Genomic DNA, 27,875 nt, shown 5'->3' with positions numbered 1-27,875 from the left:
CGCTTTGCAGACGATCTGATACTGTTCTCCGAGTGTCCAAGAAAGCTACAACTCATGCTACAACAGTTATCAGATCAGAGTGCGAAGGCAAGGCTGTCAATGAATATCAGCAAGACGAAAGCCATGACTAACTCCTCAAAAACACATGAAATCATAGTAAATATGCAGAAAATAGAATATGTTAACGAGTACATCTACTTAGGACAACTAATATCGCCCAACAAAACTATGGATAAAGAAATAGATGAATGAGATGGATAAAGAAAGAGGAGGATTGCCAACACTTGGAAGAGATACTGGTCGCTTAGCGAAGTTATGAAGGACAGAGGCATGCCTATGAAAGCTAAAAGAAAAGTTTACAACACCTGTATCCTGCCCTGCTTAACATATGGTAGCCAAACATGGTCATTAACAAAAAACCAAGCAAATAAACTAAGCGTCTGCCAAAATAGTATAGAAAGGAGTATCATTGGAGTCAATAGAAGAGACAAAGTAAAACTAACACACATAAAAAACAGAACACAATTCAAACAGGCACATTCTGTATATAGAACACTAAAATGGCGATGGACAGGGCATATGTTAAGAGAAAGGCAAGAGAAATGGACCCGTATAATAACAGAGTGGTATCCAAGAGACGGTAAAAGAAGCAAAGGTGGACAAACGAAAAGATGGGAAGACGATCTGAAAAAGGTGGCTGGTACAGAATGGATCAGAGTTGCAAAGAACAGAGAAAAATGGAAATCTTTGGAGGAGGCCTATGTCGATAGACAAGCTGTTGCAAAAAAAAAAAACACCCGAACGCCGTTAAACTTAGAATAATTTAAGTATAATAAATGTTTAGATAAATTATTTAGAAGTTATAGTAAAATAATGTTTTATAAGTTTACAGCAATAAAGGCTAATTTTATTTTTATTTTATTTTTTACTATGTGAGTCTTTTATTTCTACCTATCAACTGTGGCTATCATAGCCTATTTCGTAATCCCCTAAAATCTCAAGTGACCCTATAAAACCTTTGGCTGCGATTGCACCTGAATACTGCTAAGTATTTGCGAAAATTGGCCCTCAGCGCATACGTAAGTAAATTAAATTTATACGTGACCCCGAAGACTATTACAAGTGCTCGTCACGTAGTAATTCACGTAAACGTTATTGCATCGACTGCCTTACTGTAACATCCTACTGTTTTTGTAGCGTACTACATACCTAAAGTGACCATACGTCCTGATTTCGGCGAGACAGTCCCGCTTTCAGGCCGTTTGTCCCGCTGTACCCTGCAAGACGGAAAATTGTCCCACTTTTCGCCAAAGGAACACTTTTTTCGACTCGTTCCTTTGTCCTAAGAAGTCGCTGTTTTCTATTAGACAAACTTACACCGTCTTTTTAGGTAAAATTCTGCGTCCTAATAGATGACGTTTTGTTTTTTTTAGTGCGATTACTTAGATGTTCCGCTTTGGTAAGAATATTATGGTCACGTTATACATACCAGCAATATAATATGGTTTCCGTTGCACATTACTGCTTCCTAACTGTTTCGATTGCGATAGGTTTTGACAATAAAAACTGCCCTTCCTGTAAATTATGTGTTTGTTAGGAAATCCGAAAACATATTATTACAATATTATTCGATACTAGCTGTCCCGGCAAACGTTTCTTTGCAATATAAAGTATTTCGCCCGTATTATTTTATTGAAGTGACTAAATAATTATGTCACCATGGCAACGTCCATCGCTATCCCGTCGCACAAACAATGGTCGCCGTCAGTCACGAGTTGTAATAATTTACTATTATTTATTCAAAAAATGCACTTATCAATATAAAAAGTACCCAGTAGCCGATTCTCAGACCCACTGAATATGCATATAAAATTTGGTTGAAATCAGTATTTAGACGTTTCGGAGGAGTACGCGGCCTAACATTGTGACACGAGAATGTTATATATAAGATAAAATTTAACCATTACGCTGGCCGCAAGTTGTAAGCTATAGCTAGTTATATTATGAAAAATTAGTTTATTCTAGGTAGCTTAGGTCACAATATACTCACCGACAAATTGCCTAGTCACCAGTCAGTCAAGTTGGAAAGTTAAGAGATCACCAGCGAACGATCCGGTTGTCATTACTGATGCGAGCGATATTTCATTCATGTAAATGAAAATATAAATTATTTTTATTATATCACTACGTAAGATTTTAAAACTCAACATACAGCACCAGGTCAAAAAATCAAAGAAAACTACATTTTAATTCGATCGTCACGACGGTCCTAAACCGTTACAAAATTTATGTAGGTCCACTTCATTATATTGCTTGGAGCCATTTTGAAAAAACATCACAACAAGGACATCCTTTTTGCTATCTGTGTCAAAGGGTAGATATTTTCTCAATGAACTGGCCCTTTAGCCAAGACGCTTTCTTTATCGCTTCGGACACAATATTTTGATCAGCGATTTTATAAATCGATAAAGAAAACGTCTTGGCTAAGGGCGTTCTTTTTAAAGCTGTACATTTGAGACGAAGTGATAAACAAACTACAAGTATTTCAATAGCATAGAGCTTTACGCCGCTGATAGTGATGAGCGATGACCCTGCAACCACTATCAGGCGGGGAGTCCTCTGATATCAGGCGTGTTGAGCAACAGCGCGCGGCGCGGGCGCACGGCGCGCGTGCGCTGACACTGTCAAACCCGACCTGCGTCTACGCGGTCACACAGGTTGAGAGGGCTTCAAAAACTTCAGAGGGACTCAAAAAGTCCTACCATTACCAAGAAAAATTGTCCGTGTAAAAGTCTTCCGAGAAAGTAAGAGAGGGCTGCAAAAAGTACCCCGTCTTCAAAGGTTCCCTGAATAGGGCAGTGTAATGATGGTATAGTGTGTGTTTGTGATGTGGTCACCATGCTGGCTGGTCTACTGTTGCTGCTGAACGGGGTGGCGGCCTACAATATCAGCTTCATCAGCAATGACCTGGTGAGTGCTATAAACAATCTTCTTTTAGGGAATTAAGAAAAAGATTTCAAGTTTAACTGCCACACTCAGATTCATTTAATGATGATTAAAATTTAATTTAATGAAGAGTTTGGCTGATAATGTATGGGGCTTGTGTCAAATCTTCATTTAATTAGAGTTAAGTAATTATTGTTCGAATCTGAGCGTCAGTTGGGCCCACTTGCTTGCTTACTACGTTGAAAATATTTATTTTTCTTTTCGCATATATAAATACGAAAAAGTAGAGAGAGATGTTTACTAGTAAAAAATATTTTGATAAGAGAGATCAAATAATAACAGATAGAATATACAACTGAGTCGCAAAAATAAGCAAAGCATGTCAAAGGTTGCAAAGTTCACGCGGTGGTTTTAAAACGTTTAGTAATAATTATATTGTATCTTACAAAGCTTATTACGATATTTAGAGATATTATGTCATACCATACTAGCACGACGTGCTTATAATAATAATAATAATAATAATAACCCTTCTCCTGACACATTTTCTATACGTACTAATATATAAATAACTTACCTGGTGTGTACTTGGCTTCAGCTCGTACATGTCAGTTTGCCGGTAGAAACCGAGAAAATCGAAAATACCATATAATAATAATAATATAATATCTATGGACGCTTCACACCACGTCAGTCCGGCCCCGTCCGGTAAGTACCTGAAAGACTTGTGTTACAGGCACCAGACAACGGAAATATATTTAATATTTTTACACTATACATAAATTTAAGATTTTTATTATATTATACATATATTTAATACACATCCAAGACCCAGGAACATTGAAAACTTTTTGTTCCGTCGACGGGATTCGAACGGGCGACCCCCGGCTTGAGCTACCAACTCGCTTACCAAATTATAATAATGATTTATAAATTTTATTATTACGTTTACATGAATAATTGTTTATAAATTTGTTTATATCTTTATTTATACAAAAACTTTAAGATGGCAAGGGATGTTTAATTGTTTGGTTCCAAAGGTCTCTAAAAGCTCGAAAGCTTTATTTTATAAAAATTTATCGATATGTAGAGTAGACCGCGAGGAAGGATAAATTGGGTACTTTTTGCTGCGTTAATCACATAACGACACAACCTTTTTGTGCGATTTCATTTCGTGGTTATGGAGTCGTGGACAACGATTATTCAGTGACAAATGTATTGAATTAAAATAATTATATTGAACGGCAATCATCATCAATCTGGACTTGAGAAAATAAAGGTTGCCTCAGATATATATAGTCTAGTCCTGAAAATAAGTAATTCCCAAATTTTTGGCTAAAAGTGTTACAAAAATTATACGATCGTGTCTGCACTTGCATTTCGCACTTGACCTCTATTACTCACACGTGTTTCAATACGAAACGGATTTTCCGTACTTTTGTAACTAATAGGGGTTTCTCAGGTTGGTTACACAATCTTTGACAGGATCTAAGTATTATGGGCCGACTCGACTTGATCATTTCATGGCTTCGCAGAAAACACTGTTAGGCTTCATGTTACTAAGCGTAATTATTAATGGAGAATTTATAGGGACTGTTATGACCCAATATTAAACATATTTTAGTTGTCTGGTGCCCGTAACACAAGTCCTTCAGGTGCGTCCATATATATAAAAAAATGATTTCATCTTGTTGTCTGGTTTATTTTATAAAAAAATATACAGAAGCCTCTTAGCCTAGGAAGTACGGCAGACGCCAAAGATTAATTTTATTTTATAGTAAGAAGGTGACAAATCTACATTATAGAAAGGAGGATAAGGGGAAGTGTTAAGTGAGGGATTGTACTGGTTTATGGTCCGTAAAGTTGAGCAACAAGCAGAGTCCTCGATTTCACGCCTTTTTATCTCTAGTGTTACAGCAGCATGGCTGCCCCATTTCAAAACTTAGTAAGGGCCTAAAACGAAATTTTACAGAAGAAAGCATAAAGATAATATGCGTTAGTAGTGAATAGTGCTTATAGTCACTAAAACAAAGATTTAGCTCGTTATTATTCCTGGGAAAACGCACACTTTCTAAGTTATTTATATATTTTCTTTTTCTTTAAGTCTCTGAAAGTATCCCAGGTACCTAATGTGTATTGATATATAACGATCACATAATAGATATTGATATAATTTATTCGTTGAAGACATTAATTTCGCTCATGGCACGTACAATTAAAATTCTATGCGTATAATTGTAATCGTAATATCAATTACATAAATAAACGCACGTCATTATGTAATATATTGCCAACAATACGGTGGTCAGTATATAACACTGTATTCTGCATCCCGAAGTTGAAAAATGATTTCTCCAATTAAATCCTAAACATTGAAAATAGTAGATAAGACTTATAATAATAAGCCTAAATAGCCTAGTAATAAGTCACATGGTGTACACATGAATGAAACAAAATAGACAAAAACATAATTATAAAATATTCTTAACCCCCAAAATAAATTATCTAAATTCTAAAACATTTTTAAAGAGGGAAAATATAATAAGATTCTCTCATTGCTATTGTATCCACCATGGTGGATTTACACGATTCGATTTTAGTCGTGACTCGTGCGGCAAGTCACTAGTCGGATCGTCTGCGCCTGTTCGAGCCGAATCGCCACCCTATTTACACAGTTCTACAAAAATCGCTTGTGAAATGTGACTAGTTCATCCTGCGTGAAAATGACGCGTACAATACAGTCGCATTGCGTAGGGGCATTGAAATCGTTCGACAATCCATTATTTGAGAAATTATTAAAAAAGAAGAAAAAGGTACTAAGGTGAGGTTATTAAAAAGAAGAAAAAGGTACTAAGAAGAAAAAGGTACAGTGCAGACAAACTATGTATTCGCAGCAAGCAATCACCTGCGACTGAGCGTACGCGTTTGCACCGTCGCGTCGATAATAATCAATTTTAGTCACCAGCGGCATGCGGCCAATGTCCGTTCGGCAAAATTCGGTTGGCAGTCTACTTTTGGGGCATGTGGCTTGAGCTGCATGCGGCGTAGCCGAATTGCCATTTAGCCGTGCGGCGTAAATTGTGCGGCTATAGTTACCCGTGTAAACCCCGCATCATGTGGACCATCACATTCGGCGAATATAATATTTTAATATTAGACTAGAAATTACAAGTAAAATAAATTAGAGTTTCCTGGAAACATTACAACACAATTATATAATTATACGAGCTTTTGCCCGCGGCTTCGCTCGCGTTAAGAAGTATTATTATATACAAACTTTCATCCCCTGTTTAAACCCCTTGGGGTTGGAATTTATCAAAGCCTTTCTTAGCGGATGCCTACGTCATAACATCTACCCGCATGCCTAATTTCAGCCCGATCCGTCCAGTGGTTTGGGCTGTGCGTTGATAGATCACTATGTCAATCAGTCAGTCACCTTTGAGTTTTATATACATATATATATATAGATAGATAGAAGATAGATATAACAATACAATACAATTATATCGTATATATTTTGCACTGTATGTTACGACAAATCATAAAAAAACTGAACATTTCGACACATGGACCGGTACATTTATCTCTACATACAAAAGACTTCAACGCGCACGAATACGAGTAACACACAATTTTAAATTAATTTAAATTTCAGTATTCAGTAATTAAAATGAAGGTTTAGGTAGTAAAGATAAAGTTTACAAATTGTTCAATGTCATTTTAATTACGAATGCTTTAATTAAGTCTTAAGTTTAAAATTAGCATACAGTTAAAATTTAAGACTCATAAACTTTTTTTGAATAATGATAAAATTATTTAATTACCATACTATCTTCATTTTTATGTAGTTTATGGGTAATTTGAAACTAATTTGAAAATTTCAAATTATTAAAACAACAGGATTCCGAAAATAGTTAGATCGATAAAGTTCTATGACTACGTTTTGTTGGTAATTTTCTTCTGAAATTCAGAACTACACAACTTTTATATAAATTGTTAGTTATATTAAAGCCTTTAAAACAATGAATAATTAAGAATCGATATTACTTAAATAGGGATTATTAAAGTAGATATAAAAGTCCTTGACATTGGTTTAAAATTCAGTTGCAAAATTAAAGCCTTGAAGTGTGAGTCACGACCATAATTTTTGTTTTGCAATAGAATATTAAATTGTTGTTATCTCTGATCCTTACACATTCGACCTTCAACATCGACTCGTGTATCCTAAATATACTTTATTTTGATATATTAAAATCCATATATCCATACTAATATTATAAATGCGAAAGTGTATATGTCTGTCTGTTACCTCTTCACGGCCAAACCGCTGAACCGACTTTGCTGAATGGAAATACTTTAAGTCCCGGGAAAGGACATAGGATAGTTTTATCCCGCAAAAATGTACGGTTCCCGTGCGATTCATGAATTTTGGCGCAAAGGAATCGCGGGCGTCATCTACTTTTATATAAAAAAGTCTAGAAAAATGTACAGCCGACCATGTTATCTCTGTTTTTTGAAATTGTTCAGTTGAAAATGATACTCATGGGCGTACCCAGGTTCTGGGGCAGGGGGGAGCAAATCAGATTTTTTATAAGCTAGGTGTTTATAAAGAATAAAAAAATAATAATTTTTATTTGTAAAAATATTGTATTGCAAACAAATGGCAAAAGTTCGGGGGGGAGGCACGCCCATGATGATACTCGAATATTTTTTGTGACATCGTTTCATCGTATTTTTTCATTCGTGACATTGGTAACATTAAAGTCTGTTTACTTTGGATCGAAATGGAACGAAACGGAGTATATGTATAATTTGTAATTCAATGCCCGCGTATGTCCTGACCCTGAGCGATGAACCAACCAGCCAAGGCCGCATTATATTTATTGCACTTTTGCAACATTTATATTTTATGTTAACATTATTCAAATACATTTATAATGTAATAAAAATGTCTGCATAACAATTTACAATAGGAATGTTGGAGACCGATGCTGCTGGATGTTTTTAAAGAATAGTGAATGTTTGTTTTCGTGTCCTTAAAGAAATTCTAATTCTAATTTAGGTAATTTGAATACGTCTAGCGCTCTTTTTACCCCACTTCCAAAAAGGAGGAGGTTATAAAATTAAAGGAGGACTCGCAAATATGTATCTAGTTTATATGGGGCCTCATTATTGTAGGAAAAAAGTTAAACATAAACGGAATCAATAATTTTTTTTTTATTTTAGATAAAAAAGCTACTTTTATTTACTTGCCATTAAAATTTGCTAAAACAACGAATAACGATATAAATGCATAATATGCGCACTGTTGCCGTTCCGTACCCAGCATCATACGAGCCAACTGTCTAGTCCTGAGTCCTACAGTCCACTCCGACCTAATCTGACAACCTTTGTGGCTCAGTTGGTCAGTGGTGTGGTGGTTTGCGCCGGGAGCGCGGATTTGAATCCCGCCGACACCTGTAACACAAGTCCTTCAGGTACTTAGCACGAGGCCAGACTGACGTGGTGTGAAGCGTCCATAGATATTATTATGTTATAACCTAACCCAGAAGCGGTCTCTGCGCTACTCCACTGCTGAGTACGCCAGTTATTTCGGCTAAACTATGCAAACAAGCAATGTTCGCAATTCGCATACCTATATGATAGAAAAGACATTCATCTAAACCAGAAATTCCTAATGTGATCTAGGTGGACCACCAGGGTTCCACACTGAGACTCGACAGGGGTCCACGTTGGCTGTGACAAATATTGGGGGTCAACAATCGTAAAAAGGGGTTCAACATGGAAACAGAAGGTCCGCCAAAAATCCAGCAAAATTTTGAAAGTGGTCTTTGTAACAAAATATGAGATTCGGAGCCTCTGATCTAAACGATGACTTATTGTTTTGCCTAGGGGCTAGGGCATTTCCATATTAGTCAAGCGAGGATGCGAAAATTGTGTTTCTAAATCCAGAAGAACCACAATGTCATTTAACTTTCCTCGCTCAGCTCAGAATTGCTGTACTTCTATTAGTTCTTGAAAAATACACTCATCGTTACGCGACATCGTATATCTCTAGTGGAAACGCACCCTTCAATTAATTTTTCGTAGGACCATCCCTACCATCATACCTCGGAGCTTTTCTCACATACAAACGTTATATAAAATATTGAACATATATTTATTAATAAATAGCTGTATTAGATCAAAGATCTGTAGATAGATAATATCAGCGCGGCACACATTTTTCCGAGTAAACGTAACAGGGAATTTTTATGTCTAATCACATCACCTTATTCGTTGGGTAAGAGATTTCGACACAGATTGCGAAAACTAGATGAGCCCTGACTCATTTGATAAGGAGTTTCAGCGATACATTGTAATTTGTAACATGCGACCATGAATTTTAATAGCGAAATTAAGAATTTTTTTCATATTGTTTGCTTTCAACACGACATTTCTTACTTTTGTTTGAATCAATGAAATAAAAATTGACATCTCATAATCTCAACCTCTAAAACAAGTTCTTGAATCCTGAGAGCGGTTCGTTGTAGTTTTCGATTCAACGTGTAATCAGCGTAATTATAATCTTTATGCCCCTCTCAATAATGCCCTGGGTGTAACGTGTAGTTACTGATATCGGGATATAAGGGTGGAACAAAGTGTGTCGCACGCCACATATTTTATTCCAAAAATTGCACAAATTCGCAAATATTTGCAAAAAAATTAAATTAACGAAAAAATCGGAGCAATTCTTTAAAATAACGCGCGTATTAATTCTAGAACGTGTATTTTTTATTCGACCGATTTTAATATGCTTAATTTGGATTTCAAGAAGAATCTTTGCAGTCACTTCCAGCCACCTCTAGCTGCGTGAATCCGGCTAGGCGGGTTGTGCGCATGCACCGGTCGCGGCCCGCTCACCTTATTCACCACAGACTTACATCATTTTGGCTAAGCTGTCAGTGGTCACTATTATTTTTAAAGTAGGATAAAATAGTGTTTTACTGAATAATTTCCATTTTTCAGATTTTATACAAGTAAGGTATATGGAAAAACGAAAAATTAGCTAAGCCCCGTTTACAAAAAGTCTAAAGTTTCTTGAAGATTAAAATGAAAAATATATGATAATTGGACATACGTTGTAGTGCCTAAGCTTTTTTCTAAACTAGATTCCGAGAGGTTTAATTATAATATATTATATTTAACACTATCAAGTAGTATAATTTTACACAATTGTTTAAAATCGGCAATTTACATTTAAATTTTCGATTAAATTGTAATTACAAATTACGAAGGATAATAATCTCGTTTTACGTTTACAACATAGCTACAATAATGCAGAACCTTGGCGTTACTTTCGTGAATTGTGGGCATATTGTCCTGTTCTGATGAAATTGGGCTCGCTGGTCTTACGCAATATTTTTTGCAAAGGTATTTTATGTGATATACATAATGTATGTAAAGGAAAACGTGAGAGGAAAGATTATATTTTTTAGTTTTTTTGTTTTACTTCTTATACTTTTTTATTTGCATGTCTTTGATTAGTGCCGACAACTAAGATGCTGCAGCCGGAAAATAGCTAATGTGCTAATTAATGGAATTATATAAATATTATTTCCCTTACTAATATATAAGGAAAGATTCAAGCAGTCAGTCAAAATTAGGTATAATATTATCATTTCTTTGGTTATACAATGCTTTGCCCGAATTGTCAAGCTACTATCCGTACTAATATTATAAATGGGAAAGTGTGTCTGTCTGTCTGTCTGTTACCTCTTCACGCCCAAATCGATTTTGCTGAAATTTGGCATGGAGATACTTTGGGTCCCGGGAAAGGACATAGGATACTTTTTATCCCGGAAAAATGTACGGTTCCCGCGCGATAAATGAGTTTTGGCGCAACGAAGTTGCGGGCGTCATCTAGTTCTATCATATATTTAAACAAAACGTTGTATAACTGTAACGGTTATATTGTATACTTAGCAACTTAGTAACTAGCAAATATCTTATCATAGTCCATACCGTAATAAAACATTTGAGCACACAGGGAAAGATCATCGAGGTGTGAAAACGCCAATACATCCATTTTCTATTTTTTTTCCAACAAATCGTGTTGAACTGTGAACATTAATGTAAGATAATATTTAGTGTCACTATTAAGTATGTTGCAAATTCGTCACAGCCTAGACGTGTGTTATCTGTATACGTGCCTCGTTTTAATACTACAAGTAGGTTTATTAACCATTTTCAGTTGCGAAAATAGCCTTAAAAGTCTGCCATTGTGTCGAGTAACTTGTAAGGAAAATATCTTTTCGACGAGTCTGAAATACAGGGTGTAACAAAAATAAGCCTTCTGAATCTAGTATCATGTGCTATGCATAGTACCACAGTCCACAGGTAACCTAATAATTACTACGTATTTAGACATTCTCAACCCTTTATACTTTGAAACGTATCTAATTCCGAAGCGTTTATAACCGTTCTAACAAAAAGTTATATAAAATTAGCATAAACATATTATTATCTTTTAATTTGTTACGGTGTTTCTCAATTCTTCTTTGCCCGAAACGAGAATACTTGTTGATGATATAAAAGGAAAATGTGAACAAATCGTGCAGTGCCACCTTCTGCCCGCCTAATTGTAAACTTATTCAAGGTTAATCACTATTGACATCGTGTTGACACTTGTGACACATACAAAACACCACAAAATGCACATACTGCCGTGACTTGAATACACGTGGCAACCCACTCACGCACGACTTCTCAAGAGTGAGGCCTTGGTGAGCTTTTCGGGGATCGGTTGTACTTGCAATTTGTGTACCGTTGGCATAGACAGGGTAGAATAGGACTATAGACCAAGTACTCTAGTAGGAAACTAAGTATGCCTACACACCTAACTACATAATTTACTTTTTTTTGTAAATTGCCTAATCTTAGTCTTGAAATATTCGTGGAAGTCGGGCAGGTTTATATTATTAGGAAGGAATTGATGCGAGTAGTAGTAGTCTATATATGTATATAAAACTCAAAGGTGACTGACTGATTGACATAGTGATCTATCAACGCACAGCCCAAACCACTGGACGGATTGGGCTGAAATTTGGCATGCAGGTAGATGTTATAACGTAGGCATCCGCTAAGAAAGGATTTTGATAAATTCCAACCCCAAGGGGTTCAAATAGGGGATGAAAGTTTGTATATAATAATGCTTTTTGCGAAGCGAAGCCGCGGGCAAAAGCTCGTAAATACATAACAAGCTCAGGCGCGGTCGCAGCCTGAAATTTGGGGGGGGGGTCACTCAGCTGTAGTCACCACACTATTTTTTTTTATCTGCGCCCTCGGACGGTTCTGGGTTCACAGCAGCAGCTGTCTAAGGTCGGACGAAGTGGTGAATGATAAAAGGAAATTTCTAGCTATCCCCTAAGATAGCTAGAAATTTCCTTTTATCATTTAGCAAGATTTTGAGAATTTTCAATTTTACCTTAGATTTTGGGGGGGGGGGGGTCATGTCCCCTGTGACCCCCCCCTTCGGACCACGCCTGAATAAGCTGTAAGTATGAATAAAAATATTTACTTTAAATTAAGTTATTCCGATAACTCTACAATTAACATGTACACGAGCCTCATCATTCCATTTGTAGAAAGTCGTAAAGATAAGAGGCACGAGATATATCGTGTTTTTGTGTTTGCGCCGACGGCGTTGACATTTTTGAGAGTATTTTACCAGTTGCGTCATATAACCTGCTGCTTCTTTTTACATGTTGTGTCGTAATTCCACCGTTCCGATGTATTTATCTCGATAACTGACCCTATTACTTACTTACGTGGGTAGGTTGAAGTCGCCGCTCGACCGTACGACGAAAATCGCTTTACTTTGCCGTTGAATCGTACGCACGCACACATTTAGATCGACTATGTCTCCAGTCTTTGCGGTCACTTTCATGTTCATCATCTTCCACATTAATTATTTATGATTCATGAAACCTAAAAGTAGATAAGAAGCTTTTGTATTTCTATGACAGCCTATAATCATAAAGCATAAAATTTTATTAGATACTCATATATCGACAATAATAATATAATAATAGGTTCGTAAAAGGCATAACAGAATTTCAATACAAGTTTCAACGCAATAAGGCATCTGTGCTAATGTTTATGATCATAGCCGCATGCGAGCTTACGAAAGAAATAGTATTTAATATTTATTTTCAACGTCATACAAGTCAGTAGATTCCAGTTAGTGACACGATGCTTCAGCGTGCTGGGAGGCCGCCGCCTGGCAGTTAATCGGAAAAGAGCACAGACTCACCCCTGACGATTTTGTAGATTTTGTATCGACGGTCAATGACTGTCAGGCAGCCTGCCGACCAGAGCCTGCAGGCGGACTGTTAATGTGTGGGACCCTATAGCTTACTACATGTGGCAGCGTCATACTGTACTCGACGAAACGAGGCGGTAGCGGTTATTGACCTTTTTAGTCTAGGCGCTAAATGAAATTTTGCAGAAATTCATAATTTGATTAGATCGAGACTCAAGTTTGTCAAGCGATTTAAAAATATCCAATCTAATATTATTTAAACCTGAAGAATTTGTCTGTTTGTTTGTTTGTCAGGAACTACTGGTTCGATTTATCGAAGAATGCTATAGACTATAGAGTATAGGCTATATAATTATTATCACGCCTAATAGGACCGAAGAAACAAAGGAAAATGTGGAAAAAACGGGGAAAATTATTAGAAAGGGTTTATCTCACGAAATACTGGAGCAATTTTTATGTTATTTGGCACAGATATAGAGTAGATCACGTGAAGTGACATAAGGTATTTTTTGCGAGAAAATGTACGGTTTCCGTAAAACTCCTAATTTACGCGGGCGAAGCCGCGCGGGACATCTAGTGTGTTAATATTTCATAATCCTTTTGTTTTGACTTGATAGCTGTGTCGAAACAGTTATGGCATATTTACAAGGATTTAATGTAGGTACGAAATATTAAGTGCTTTGAATATACATTACAGTTTTATTGCGAACGAGCAGGTACTTTTACATTTCAAGGCTTTTTTACTGTTTTTTTTTTAATTATTATTTAGTTTAAAGAAATTAAAGGTTCTTGATAATTTTTTGTCCAGTATAAATTGGTATTAAAAGGCCTTCAGATCTTTATGCTTTTCTTACAGCCGCAAATTAAATGAAGAGTTCAGAGATAATTTATGCAATATTGGGTTTATGTCAAAATCTTACAGTTAGGTACTTAATATATGTCTCTGTGTGCGCCAAATAAAGGTAATAAATATCTACATATTATTAAGGTAACCGCAACTTAGTTACGCCGAAGTTTTTTTTAATATTTTTTTTTGAATTCATTTGCCCTTTTCCGGGACTCGAAGTATCTCCACACCGAATTTTAACTAAATTACTTTAGCAGTTTATGAAGAGTTATCACTTCAGTCAGATAAATCCATACCGCGCATTATTATTAGCAGTCATTAAACAAACATAAAACACCTAATGAAATTCAAATCACATTATGTACGTGTGAACTAACTGTGGCGATGGTTTTTAACATAAAGGTTAAACAAAAGACGTCTTATGACACAGTTTCGTCTTGAGATATTGAGTGAAGAGTCCTTACATAACTCCGTATATGTTAAAAAACTTCATTACGTATGATTACAAAATATATTAGCGTTAAATTCTCTAAGCCCATGGGCTTAATGATTTTTAATTTTGGGTACCGTATAGGTAGGTACATCAAGAGATTTTATGTATATCTATGGATACTAAACGAAAATGGACGATATTTTTTAAAGTTTGTAATTTCAATGTGAAATCTGAGGTCACGAAGCACAATACTATAATATGTAAAAAGCTTCAAAATCAATCAGGCGAGTTCTTAGTCCTTAAGTTATTAAGTTTGTAGTTTTTGTAGCACAATTAACTGCATAGTGAAAACACAAGCAACATCTTTTCGTTTGTTTCAAAAGCATAGTAAATTTGTGGAATGGATAAAAAAATGTCAGTTGACCTTATCACTGCTTGTGCTTTTCACACGAAATTAGTATTTCGTTTCAACCCGTAACCCCCAGGTTATGACTTCTGACTAAGAGTAGCTTGCACCAACTTACTTTAGCTAGCTCAACAAGGCTTTAAATGAACGTGGCGAAAAAAGGAACAACGCTGTCATCATACAAAAACGCCATTTTTGACAGTTCTCCTTTACCAGCAGCGCCCCCGCCCACGTTCATTTCGAGCCTTGTCGGACCAGCTGTCATCTGTCAAATTCTGTGGTCAAAGTTAAAGTTAAAGTTAAAGTTAGCCTTAACTTCAACCATAACTTTGACCATAACTGTAACTATAACCATGCCTCTGGTGCAACCCACCCTGAGTATGTGAGACGAACGAAGGGATGCATAATATTAAGGAGACAGATAGCAATACACTTTTCTGCTGAGGTAATATTGTCACCTCAATTTCCTACACTATATCCGTTATAACTAAGTATTTCCTTCCATAACATGTTACACGTGTCACATACATCGGAATATTTACGAAATCAAGTTTTTGGGTTCCGTTACATAATACGTAAGTAATAGTATTGTATTCTTTCGGATATTTGCCTTAACAGCTGTTGACATTTTGATTCTAGAAGATAATCGTTTTTGATAGAATCTACTTTTTCAGGACATGGAATCCTAGGAGGAGGGCCTATAAAAAGTGGTGGAAAACTAGACCAGTTTCAATATAAACAAATATTAGAATACTGTATGCTGAAGAAGTGTTGCCAGGATTGTAAACGTTCCAACACGATAAAGACCCAAACCATAAGGCGCAGCCCGTCAAATCGTTACTAGCGCAGCAGTCAGTGATGGTACTAGATTGGCCCGTAAACAGGCCAGACCTAAGTCCAGTCGAACACTTATGGTACGAAGCCGAGAAAAAAATTGCAACATTTACGAGCAATTCTAAGCTGTTTGGAATAATATTCCTTTAGAAACTTGCATTAGTTTGATTGCATCAATACCACGCCGATGTCAAATGGTTTTAACCAACAAAGGAAACCATACTGGTTATTAGAATGTCAGTTTTTCATTTTGTTTTTTGTTAAAATTTTGTTAATTAACATTTTAATATAATAAACATTTAAATATTTACCAGCATATTTAATTTTGTAGTTAAAATTTGACATGTCCCTAATTAGTTGTCCACGTATCAGTCAATAATGAGAAAATGGCAGTTACGTATTTACCTAAAAAATAGCTATGGCAAATATCTATTTCCTTTTCTGACCACTAAATATTAAGAGTGCTAGTCAATTTACTTGTTGTCAATGGTAAAAACTTTAAAGCTACTTTGACAAAGGGTTTCTCGGCCTTTTGAGAAACACATGCGTTTTCGTGATATAGCGTCCCTAATTAGTTGGCCACGACTGTATATACATATTTTATTCATTACTGCTGGCACTCCCGGTGAGCCTAGTTGGCTCTTTTTTGGAGTCAATAGATTCTTATAACATACTAGCTGACCCGGCAAATGTTGTTTTGCCATATAAATTATTTATAGTATCAATATAAAAAGTAAATAAAAACCTATTCTCAGGCCTAACGAATTTGCATACAAAAATTCATTAAAATCGGTTGAGCCGTTATAGAGAAGTTCGCGCACAAACACTGTGACACGAGTATTTTATATTTTGGATTTTTACTTGAGGTTTTCTATCTCCTCTAGTTAGTAGTAAAGAGTACTTGTGTTACGACATATTTAATTATACTGCCCTCTGTGGTTACATGGTTTATGTGTTGCGGTGTTTAGCTTGCTGACCTCTGCTCTTTGCAGTTATAGTCTTATTGTGGGTTGTGAGTTGTGACACATAATACCATGTCTTCTTTACTTGACTCGTGACGGACTTGTTTAAAATATTCTAGCCGTTTAAATACAAGTAATAACTAACAAGAAATTATATCTATACAGTAACAAAAATTATATTGTGATTTTTAAGTTAAATTTTTGTCAGCTAAACTGTACACAAATTTTAAAAAATCGACTACAAAATTTTGATTTACCAAAAAAGCAATTATCGTAAATTACACGAAAGATAATAAAAATAAACTAATTAAGCTGCGCATCCACTGGATAGGAATCGGAGCGTACGGAGCGGACGGAGCGTCGTCATTTACGAAATGCTGATGGGGTGCGTCCACTGCATTCGGATTCCGCATCGGCAATTTAGTTATTCTTAGACCTTAGTCCGTCATAGCCTGTTAACGTGCATTTGCATTATAGAGGATAGTGCGAAGATATTGTTGTAATTAGCTGTATTTTATCAGAAGAGGAAAAGAGAAACAAGAGGAAACGAAAAATATGGGTTAATAATATAAATAAAAAAAGATTAATTTTCGAAGAATTTCATACATTATATTCTGATTTATTAGAAGATGAAAAAAGATTTTTTGGGTACATTCATATGATTTGACAAAAATTTATCTTCAGCAACAATCTTAACACATTGTGTTCTAATTTCACGACAAAAACGCAGTAACATGTTTTTGTGCAGCAAGCTAAGTTACCTTGCTGAAAAGGTGCTACTGTGTTTTTGGGAAATTAGAACTACACTCGACGGAACCACTTGCAGATATCCAGTCTCGCGCTTTAACAAGTTTCGAGTGGAACAGTGATAATCCAGCAATTTGTACCGGCCATACATGGAGGTTTATTATCGTTTGTTTGTATTGAAAGGTTGCGTCGAGTGTTATCCAACTTTATTTTAAGTAACGACTTACGCTAGTGCTCATTTTATACCCTTACATTTAGGCAAGACTTACTTTGTATTATTTTGTTGATAATAATTTAAATAATTTGTTTTTGTTAACTCGCTATCCTACTCCTTTGCAAGCGTAGATTGACAGTAACCAATTTAAAACAACTTAAACTTTAGCTAACATATTATGTTAGCTAAACTTTAACTATATATCAGCTTATATCATATTCTTGATTATAATTTATACAGGTTTAGCAAAACTAAGTGATAAAAGTTAAAACTTTCCGGTGTGCATATAGTTCACTGTTTAACTAGCAGCGTTGAAAAAGTAACTATTATTTTGCACTCGGATTACATCAAAAGATAAACAGAACGGTAATACGGGAAATCGTAGTTATACGATTTAAATATGACTGTACATTTAATGGTATGTAAGAGTTTTTCGTCTTTTTCCACAGCATCGGTGCGAATGCGATGTCTTTAGTAAAGAAGTTTAGATTTTTGAGTTTCATCAATCATCCTAAAGACCGTTCTGTTTATCTTTTGATGTAATCCGAGTGTTAAATAATAGTTAAGGACCCTGAGCCATGTAAGGCCATGTTCCTTTGAAGGCCAACTGTTAAAAATTCGTAGTTATCGTCATGTTAGCACATATTCTTTCTACTACACACTTAGATCCATCAAACTTATGGCCATAAACGGCAAGTCGATCGCGCCGCAATTGTGGCAGTGAGATCTCACTGTTTGTAGACTTTGGTTGTCGAGGTTACAATTGTAATTTCCGCACCCTGAAAAACTTTATTTTTTAGTTACATAACCTATATCTATCTCAAATTTAATTACAGGGCATTGTCGTATAGGTATATATGTATAGTACTAATAAAAGAAAATCTACTTATGCCTTGATTTAAGTTAAAATATTGGTAATGTTCCTAGGAAGGCCGGTGGTTCCTTATAAGGCCCAACCAAAGATTTGATAGTTGGCCTTGCTAGGGAACATGAACTTTACAAGGAACATCTAAAAATCATTAACATATAAACAGTTAGTTTTAGTTATATAATATGCGTACCGTAAGAATTAAAATAATGTTGTTTTTTATAACATCTTTACTTATTAAGATTATTAAACTTATACACGCATATTGAACATTTTGGCCTTATTAAGAACGGGCCTATAAGAAGGCCATTTAAGATTTAAAAAAAAATTGATTGCATTATAAAACGCATTGGTAATTAGTTATAAGATGTCAATGTGATACTCATTAATACTATTTTTTAAGAATTTCCATTAATATACTCTTAGTTAAAAGATGATGTTCAAGCAATGTTTGTTATAGTTTTTTTTAAATGATACAAATATGTTGAACATTTAATGTGTTGCTTAATTGAAAGAAATTATAATGTCGTTTTAGTAAAAGCAAATAAATAAATACTTGTAACTCTATTTTCAAGTTAAACGACTGATGTATAATATTGGCCTTGTTTGGAGCTGTGTTCCTTGCAAGGCCATTTGGAAGAGCTTTACAAAACTTAAGTTTATTAAATGGCTATTGAAGCTAGGTTAAAAAGAGATTTATAACATGATACCTTATTAAACAGAGCATTACTTGATAAATTGTTTTCTTAATTTATTTAGTTAATAAACTTATAACAAGCATTTCCCCGTTAGAGTGGCCTTACATGGCTCAGGGTCCTTACTTTTTCAACGCAGCTACTTTAACAGCGAACTGCGTCTACAGTCTATGCTATTTGAACCAAACAAATTTAATTAGTAAGCATTACTATAGCATGAGCACGCGAACAGCTTAGACAACTTAGTTAATTAATAAATTATGTATAAATTATTACTTGTTGCACAGTATAGGTAGGCCGAAATGCCCTACTACTTGGTGTTTCTTAACAAAATATTGCAGGTTTGTACTTCGTATCACGTATGTAAATTGTGTAGACTGTAGAGAAACAAATCTGACTGCTACTAGTGTTCGGTTTTTACTACGAATAATAAAAACTAGGTTTTTAAGGTTCTTTTGACAGATTTTTATGTATTCACTACATCGAAATAGAACACAGAATATAATGAATACTCATACATGTATCATGGGCTTCTCAAATGTGGTCAACATAATTTTGTATGTATGATCGATCCGAAGATGAAAATACCAGTCGTACCTAAACAATGAATTGACAGACTTATTACAAGCCAGCAGTATTAATGGGCTGCCTATTCTAATTTTAAATGGCACATTTGAAATACCTTTTCGTTTCTGATTAGAAAAATTCGGACTTATTTGAAACGTAAGAATTTTTATAGTATGCGGGGTCACAATAAAATGTATGAACAGAGTGCGTTCCGGCAGGGCGTCCATATGTGGTCGCTGCCTAAACTATTGTTAATAGTGTAATTTGACATAATTTTAAAGTGGTAAGAAATTCTTAAATTTTCTAACTATCCACATATTTTTTTAAGCCGGATTATGAATTTAAACCATTCTCAAACCCCCTTGAATACACACAAAATTATAGGGACTAGGGACTAGGGACATATTCAGATTTCATCAGAAATCTGAATATGTCCCTAGCCGTTTAGAAAGAGTTCAATTATACATAACCAGATGTCCCGCGCGGCTTCGCCCACGATAATTAGGAATATTACGGAAACCGTACATTTCCCATAAAAAATAGCTACACTCCCTTCACGTGATCTACTCTATATCTGTGCCAAATATTTCCATAAAAATTGCTCCAGTAGTTCGTGAGATAAACCCTTTCTAATATTTCCCCCGTTTTTCCCACATTTTCCTGAGTTTCTTCGGTCGTATTAGGCTTAGCGTGATAATATATAGCATATAGCCTTACTCAATAAATGAGCTATCTAACACTGAAATAAGTTTTTAAATCGGACCTGTAGTTCAGGTTTATAGTATTAAGCATAGATTTTTTTAAATTATCGCTTGACAAACTCGAGTCTCGATCTAAAAGACTCTGAAAAGTACCAATAACAGGGTCATAATAGGCTCATAATCATGGGACGATGCATTACTATGCAATATTTATACTTAATATGATGATAATGAATGTAATTTGCATAGTAGCATATGCTTTCCGTTCTTAAAACAACGCCGAAACTCCCAAACTTGTATCTATAAAGAATCAGGCGTTCTCTCAGCACCTTCCGAACCACGGTATACCAGGTATACCTCGGTGCACAATCTTACTTGTTGGTAGCATATGCTTAGAATACTTCTCACGAAACCGAAGTCACCACATGCTTTCCTATAAATTTTGAGGAGTTCCCTCGATTACTTATGGATCCTTCATGAGATCACCACTTTTGTGAATATAATACCAAATTGAGATGATACCCTATATACCAAAAGAAAAATTTTTGAAAATTGGTTAACAAACGGCGGAGTAATCGTTGAGCATAAAAAAACGAACATAACACCTCCTCCATTTTGAAAGTCGGTTAAAATTGTAGCCTATGTGTTATTCTGATATATAAGCTATATTATTTGTAAAGTTTCATTAAAATCCGTTCAGTAGTTTTTGCGTGAAAGAGTAACAAACATCAATACATCCACACATCCATACATCCAAACAAACTTTCGCCTTTATAATATTAGTAGGAAGTAGGATAGTAGGATATTACAAACACGCATACAAAATATTTATAATATACAGGGTGTAACAAAAATAAGTGATAATACTTTAGGGTGTGTACGTGTTCCTTTTAGAGAGCTCACTGTAAAAGTAGCAGCGCTGAAGTTCACTGTGAAAGTGGAAGCTGCTACTATCACAGTGAACTCTCAAGGAACACGTACACACCCTAAAGTGTTATCACTTATTTTTGTTACACACTGTATATTAACATGAGTCATTCATAAATCATGATACGGGGTCAATGACTAGACAGTTTACAACTGAATGAGTTGAATGAAACTGGTTTGCAGGTGCAGATCATCGCGATCGGTCGAATAACGCTAGCTTCTTGACAGTCAGATTGGCGGCAAGTGGCAACACAAACTACGCTTCGCGCAAATTGTAACAGAGCGAACCGGGGCGGGCCGCATTTCGAACAAGTTTTATGACCGAGTGCGAATGGCTCATAAAACTTGTACGAAAATGCGACCCGATGCATCCAGCTACACTCTACGCCAAGTTTAAGGCTGCGTTATCACTTGTTACAGATCTGACCGTCAACCGACGAAATTGTGAGCATTATAATAATTTTCTAGTCATAAACATCCTTATGAGTTATGACGATTGCATAAGGATCGCTATTCGCTAGAGTTTTTACAGCGCTCTATATAATTTTATATTTCAAAAATCTTCAGAGTCCAGACTTATAGTGTTTTGCCTAAGGAGCTAATTGAAAAGTCTAGACTGTAGACTCTAGAATAGTCGTATAGTAAGATTTCAAGAGATGTCCCATACTATCTCTTGAAATCCTTTTCCCACGTTTTTCCACCCTAATACTTTAAATTAGATTTTATAAACTACAGTATGACGTGAGAAAATTTATCAGCAAATTATTTCATCTAAGTAGGTTCCATTTTTAAGCGTAATCGGCGCATGATTTTTTATTACGACCTTATAAAATATTCTTGCAGTTTAAAAGTGTAAAGTAAACAATATTGTCACAAGTGTTCGTTCCCACGTACAAAGAAAATGTATAATTTGTTACCTTTCAATATTTCGTCATCTGTGTACAGTTTATTAAATAATGTGCTCGTGAGAAACTTTTCTGCGACTCATTACTTCATTAGACATGCACTATTTTGGCAAATCTTAATGGTAGAGTCACGACAGGAGTCCGATTCTAGTACCTCGAATATTTAATCGTATGCTATTCTGCTCGCGCGTGAAGTAGAGCTTATGTGCCCTAGTGAGTCAACCTATGATCGAATCGATATTCGAAGTATAATAATCGGGTCCCTGGTGCCTGGACTGAAGCAGACAGACAAACAACAGTAGGTCATGTTTATTAGACTTCTATAGTTTGCCTCTGACTTTTAAGGTCAACAAAAAATATTAATCTGGTTGTAACTTTGTAACAGGTTACTGGTAACTAGTGAGTGGTATAATATTAAGGTATTACAATTCATAATAACTGCAATATAATTTTATACGGTCATAAAGTCATTATAAATATATAACTATTTCATGGTAGATACTTAGCTAGGTACTAGGTACCCATCTCATTAGGGTTGTAAATCAATTTGAAATGAAATCATGAAAAGATATCGCTTTATTATTATAACTAAGTATAGATTTTTTTAACAATAATTGTATTATATTGTACTTTTGCACTAAGTATATTAAGTAGTTTTGTACAAGCTCGCAGTTAAAATATTTTTGCTGGTTCGTTACAAATATTTTGTGTAATTAAGTATGAAAATCTAGGGCCGGTTTAAATAGGCAGTACTCAAGATGCATCTCGGTCTCAAGACACGGTTCAGGCTTTGTGATTGGTTGGCTGTCAAAATTTGGACCAATCACAGAGCCGAACCGCGTCTTGCTTAAGTACTGACTATTTATACTTGCCTCGGAGACATAAAAATCTGCAGAAAATCTAGCGGTCAACTTATGCTGTCATAATTTAAGCTCTGTTTAATTAATATTGCAGCACCTGTTGATTAATAGGCAATAAATAATAATTTGTTGTTTGTTTACCTTGTTTGTTTTAGGTACCAATAAATATTATTATATCGTCGAATTGACATTAAATATGTGAAAGAATTCCGGAAATTATACGCAATGGATTTTGATGCGGTTTTTTTTAATAGATAGAGTGATTAAAGAGGAAGGCTTATAAGTATAATAACATTTATTAAATAGTGGAAAAATACTGTTAATTTTGGGGTTTCTAATGTGATGTCGTAAATAATTACATTTTTTTCGCTTACATTGCAAACGCAGGCTAAACCCTACGAAATTCATAAAAATAATGTACCAAGTATTTGTACACTATGAAAAGGTCTACAGAAAACTCCGCGATGGTATATGACTATCTCATAAGAGATCCATAAGGATTTCCCACAATAACATTTTTTGTCATTTACTTTTAACTTCAAATGATGGCTTATTTTCGAAACGATTTTAACCAATACGGCAAAAATCCTTATTCAATTAAATACTTTAAATACATTATCGATTTAATATAGATCTATAGGCCCTTTACAGCATATGAATTAGATAAATATTTTCGAAGATATTACCATAAACCTATAATAGTATATATTAAGTCTATGGATATTACAGATTTAAAAATTGCTTGTCGCTTGACGTAGCTTTTGCGGCGCGCGGCGGTACCGACGTGGGACCGACCAATGCGGGCCACGGGTCCGTAGCCCGCATTGGTCGGTATTAAATATTAATAATCATTACTATGATTACCTAATCATTTCTCCAGTAAGTCACATATTATAGGCTATAATATATTTTATACCCGTGCGAAGCCGGGACGGTTCGCTAGTAATCTATATATTAATACGTGAGCCAAAAACTTTGTAACCCTTTTGACGAAAAATGGGGAAACGTAGGTGAATGAAATTTTGCACAGTTATAGTTTTTAAGGTGAAGGAGTGCATCGAGCTAATATTATTTTGAAATTATGCTTTTATCATACATTTTTATAACAAATAAAACATTACACACACTACAACACACGCACTAGGAAAAATGACAGATTTTTGACTGACAAGCCTATACATACGAATTATACTCTTCTATTTATGGTTGAAGTCTGTTGACAACAAGGTGACAAATTGAAAATGGATTATAGTTTTTTTTATTGAATCTCAGATACTATTAGACAATGCTTACACGGCCAGTCTGAGATCAGCTGAGTCCCAGAGACAAGAGTTGAAAAAAATATGAAAAAGTCAATATTTTTTACAAAATATAGGTAGTAGGTAATCCTAATGTCGTTGGAACTAAGGTCGAATATCGACCATTGGGCGATCTCTAGTATAATAAAATACATATATATCTTTGTGATAAACGTAACAACTAACACCAGGTGTGAACTTACTTAATAAATAACTAATTAGGTGTAGAAACATTTATAAGGTAGGGTTCAGTATTCTTATTAAAATGAGAAATTTTTCATTGAATTTCATCATTAAAATATTTAACTATGTTAATTATATGCACTTAATTTATTAAGGTCTCTTATAAATAGTTCGAAACTATTGTTATCTATTTTTATAACAGTTGCATATCAATAGGAATCGGCCAAGTTCGAGTTGGACTCGCGCACGAAGGTTTCTGTACCATTATAGAGCAAAAATAAGTGAAAAAAGGTGTTTTTTTTGTATGGGAGCCCCCCATTATTATTATAAATTTTATTATTAGATAATTATAAAACCCATTATTGATAAGCAGCAAAAAATAGCATAAAAATATGTTTGTTGTATGAGAGCCCCCCTTAAATTATTTTTTTAGTATTTGTTGTTATAGTGGCAACAGGTTATAATATACAATCTTTGAAAATTTCAGAATTCTAGCTATATCGGTTCTTGAGATACAGCCTGAAGACGGACTGATGGACAGACAGACATCAAAGTCTTAGTAATAGGGTCCCGTTTTTACAATTTGAGTACGGAACCCTAAAAATGAAATGACCGTATTTCATGTGAAATAGTAAGAAATGTTAAGATAGTCATAGACTAAGAAAAAATTAGATAGTGAAAGAAGAAATAATATTGTTTTACAAAATAATTAATCATAAAATTAATGAAAAAATGCATTTTATGAATTTCAAAACTACCAAGAGCCAATTTGCTAGGTACGCGTTATAAACGCATTGAAATGCAGCGTACGATGACACTTTCTCAGCCGCGAAATGAATTGTGAGCTGTTTTGAGCGCGATTCAGTTGCGTATGCTGAATTAATTTCTGGGTCAATATTTCGTTAAATTGAGGACTTGACCTTGCAATATTTTTCATAAAATTCCACGAATAAAATCATCATATTTAAATTAGAAGGGCCAAGAACTATTAAATTTTGAAACCCTAAACCCGTAGTGGACCGTCAACATAACTTTCCATCACAGTTCACTCTCTGATAGATGTAAATCCAAATCTACGATCAATCTAGAAAGTCAGGATACATGGCAACGGTGTTCCTATAATACCTATAACATTATAAAGTCTGTCGTCTAATTCATGTTCTGCACTGGTCATGATAGTGCTTTATTCTGAAGAAGAACCAGCTTTAGCTACTGCCATTCTGCTATTCTGGAACTATACTTCCAACTATCGAACTTGTTTCAGTTTGACATCAAGTATCCACCTCGTAAATCGAACATTCGTCGGCAGCGCGCCTTCTCTCCGGACACTCCATTCCCCTGCCAGGACTCCGTACCCTGGGGTCGGAGTAAAGAGGTGCCGACTTCCGTCCACCGCCTTAGACCAGGAGACATAGATGTAGTGGCCGCGATTGGGGATTCCCTGGTGGCTGGTAGTGGCGCACTGGAAGAATTCGCTTTGGGAGCCATAGTCGAGCATAGGGGAGTTTCTTGGTGTGCAGGTAATACTCACTTTTGAGTTTTCTTTTCCAACGGTCAATTTTTGTTACTTTTTATTGGATGTTCTTTGATTGCTATTTAATTCGGTAGGCTTTGATGCCTTAAAACAAATGAAAAGATTTTTATTTTCCAGATTTACTTACGTTTAAGTTCTTCTGTTTCTACTGTCGTTTCAGGTGGTGACAGCACATGGCGAGAGTTCCTAACGTTACCGAACATCCTGAAGGAATACAACCCAAAACTTCGTGGCTACTCCACGGGCACGGGGGAGTGGCTGACGAAGAACGCCAGGCTCAACGTGGCCTTCCCGGTGGCCTCCGACCAGGACGCTTATAAACAGGCCAAGGTAGGACACACCCATGCTTAACCGCTGGTAAAGTTGCGGTGGGTTGATCGTGCCCGTAACAGGAGGCCCACTCCGAAACCGTTTTGAGAATCAAACCATCGAATGAGAATTCTATGTTTTTTTTTTTTATAAAATAAGGGGGCAAAGTGCAAACGAGCAAACAGGCCACCTGATGGAAACAACTTCCGTCGCCCATGGACACTCGCAGCATCAGAAGAGCAGGTGCGTTGCCGGCCTTTTAAGAGGGAATAGGGTAATAGCGGAGGGTAGGGAAGGGAATAGGGGAGGGAAGGTAATAGGGCAGGGTAGGGAAGGGAATAGGGTAGGGGATTGGGCCTCCGGTAAATTCACTCACTCGGCGAAACACAGCGCAAACGCTGTTTCACGCCGGTTTTCTGTGAGCCCGTGGTATCTCTCCGGTCGAGCCAGCCCATTCGTGCCGATGCATGGCTCTCCCACGTCACCTGCTCTAACAACGTCATTTCTCGTTTGTTAGAGTCCCAAACGGTTTCGTGGTACGGCTCAACAGCTGTTTCTAAGCGGAGAGAGTAGCACCATGGGATTTTAGTGGGTAGATCCAACGGAGAGTCCCATATACCCCGGCCGATGTCTCTAATCTTCCGGGGATGGGCAAAGCATTTCCCCATGTAAAAAAAGACTTCGCACATGGCTTGAAGACTTAAACGTTAAAAACCTGTGGGTGAATGTGTGATAGGTCTTTATCACATCACACGTATGCAAGGAGATGTCGTCACGGGTCAAAATGATAAAATGCTTACCTAATCGACTTATCTCAAAAATGCGTTCAAAAGACGCAGACAACGCGCGATGTCGGCGTTAATCGTAAAACAATGGTAAAAATATATTACTTCGATTAATTTCACTGTAATCATATTTTTTTCTTACAAGAATTTGAATTTTTGCAACAAAGTAGTTAATCTTGGCTAAAACATAATAACTACACAGACTTAAGTCTGTTAAACGAAATTCCAGTTAAATCGTCGATATGCAACTTTGAGGCATTAATCACTATCTAGATTCTAGTGTCTAGCCTCGGTTATTATGAAATGAAGGAACCGGTCGTTACCTACTGTGGTAGGTAAGTTATTTTTCAAATATAATGAGCAAAATAATGTTGCTGTAACAGTTAAGTGTTAACTAATTAACCAAGTCTATTGTTTTAGTAAAAACGCTACTTGTGTGATATTTTTAACGTCGTTAATGTTAACGTCAAATGCTTATTTAAAAGTTACAGGTACTAAAATAGTATGTTCAAATGATACACATATTTGTCAAACGCACTTAAAAAGAAAAA

The 27,875-nt window shown here is 35.7% G+C and overlaps 1 protein-coding gene across 1 annotated transcript in view; it reads left to right on the top strand.

Annotated features, from left to right (window-relative positions):
• Positions 1–2,648: 2,648 nt before the first annotated feature.
• Positions 2,649–27,875, top strand: part of LOC121726929 (phospholipase B1, membrane-associated-like) — a 29,664-nt gene continuing 4,437 nt past the window's right edge. Inside the window, exons 1-3 of the mRNA XM_042114577.1 lie at positions 2,649–2,970; positions 25,961–26,216; positions 26,391–26,560. Coding sequence (XP_041970511.1) covers positions 2,899–2,970; positions 25,961–26,216; positions 26,391–26,560 — 498 coding nt within the window. The 5' untranslated portion in view covers positions 2,649–2,898. The remainder of the gene's footprint in view (positions 2,971–25,960; positions 26,217–26,390; positions 26,561–27,875) is intronic.

Source organism: Aricia agestis, chromosome 5 (assembly GCF_905147365.1).
Source record: "Aricia agestis chromosome 5, ilAriAges1.1, whole genome shotgun sequence".
Classification (NCBI taxonomy): Eukaryota; Metazoa; Arthropoda; class Insecta; order Lepidoptera; family Lycaenidae; genus Aricia; species Aricia agestis.
The sequence above is the reverse complement of the archived record's forward strand: the minus strand, read 5'-3'. Positions and strand labels throughout refer to the sequence as shown.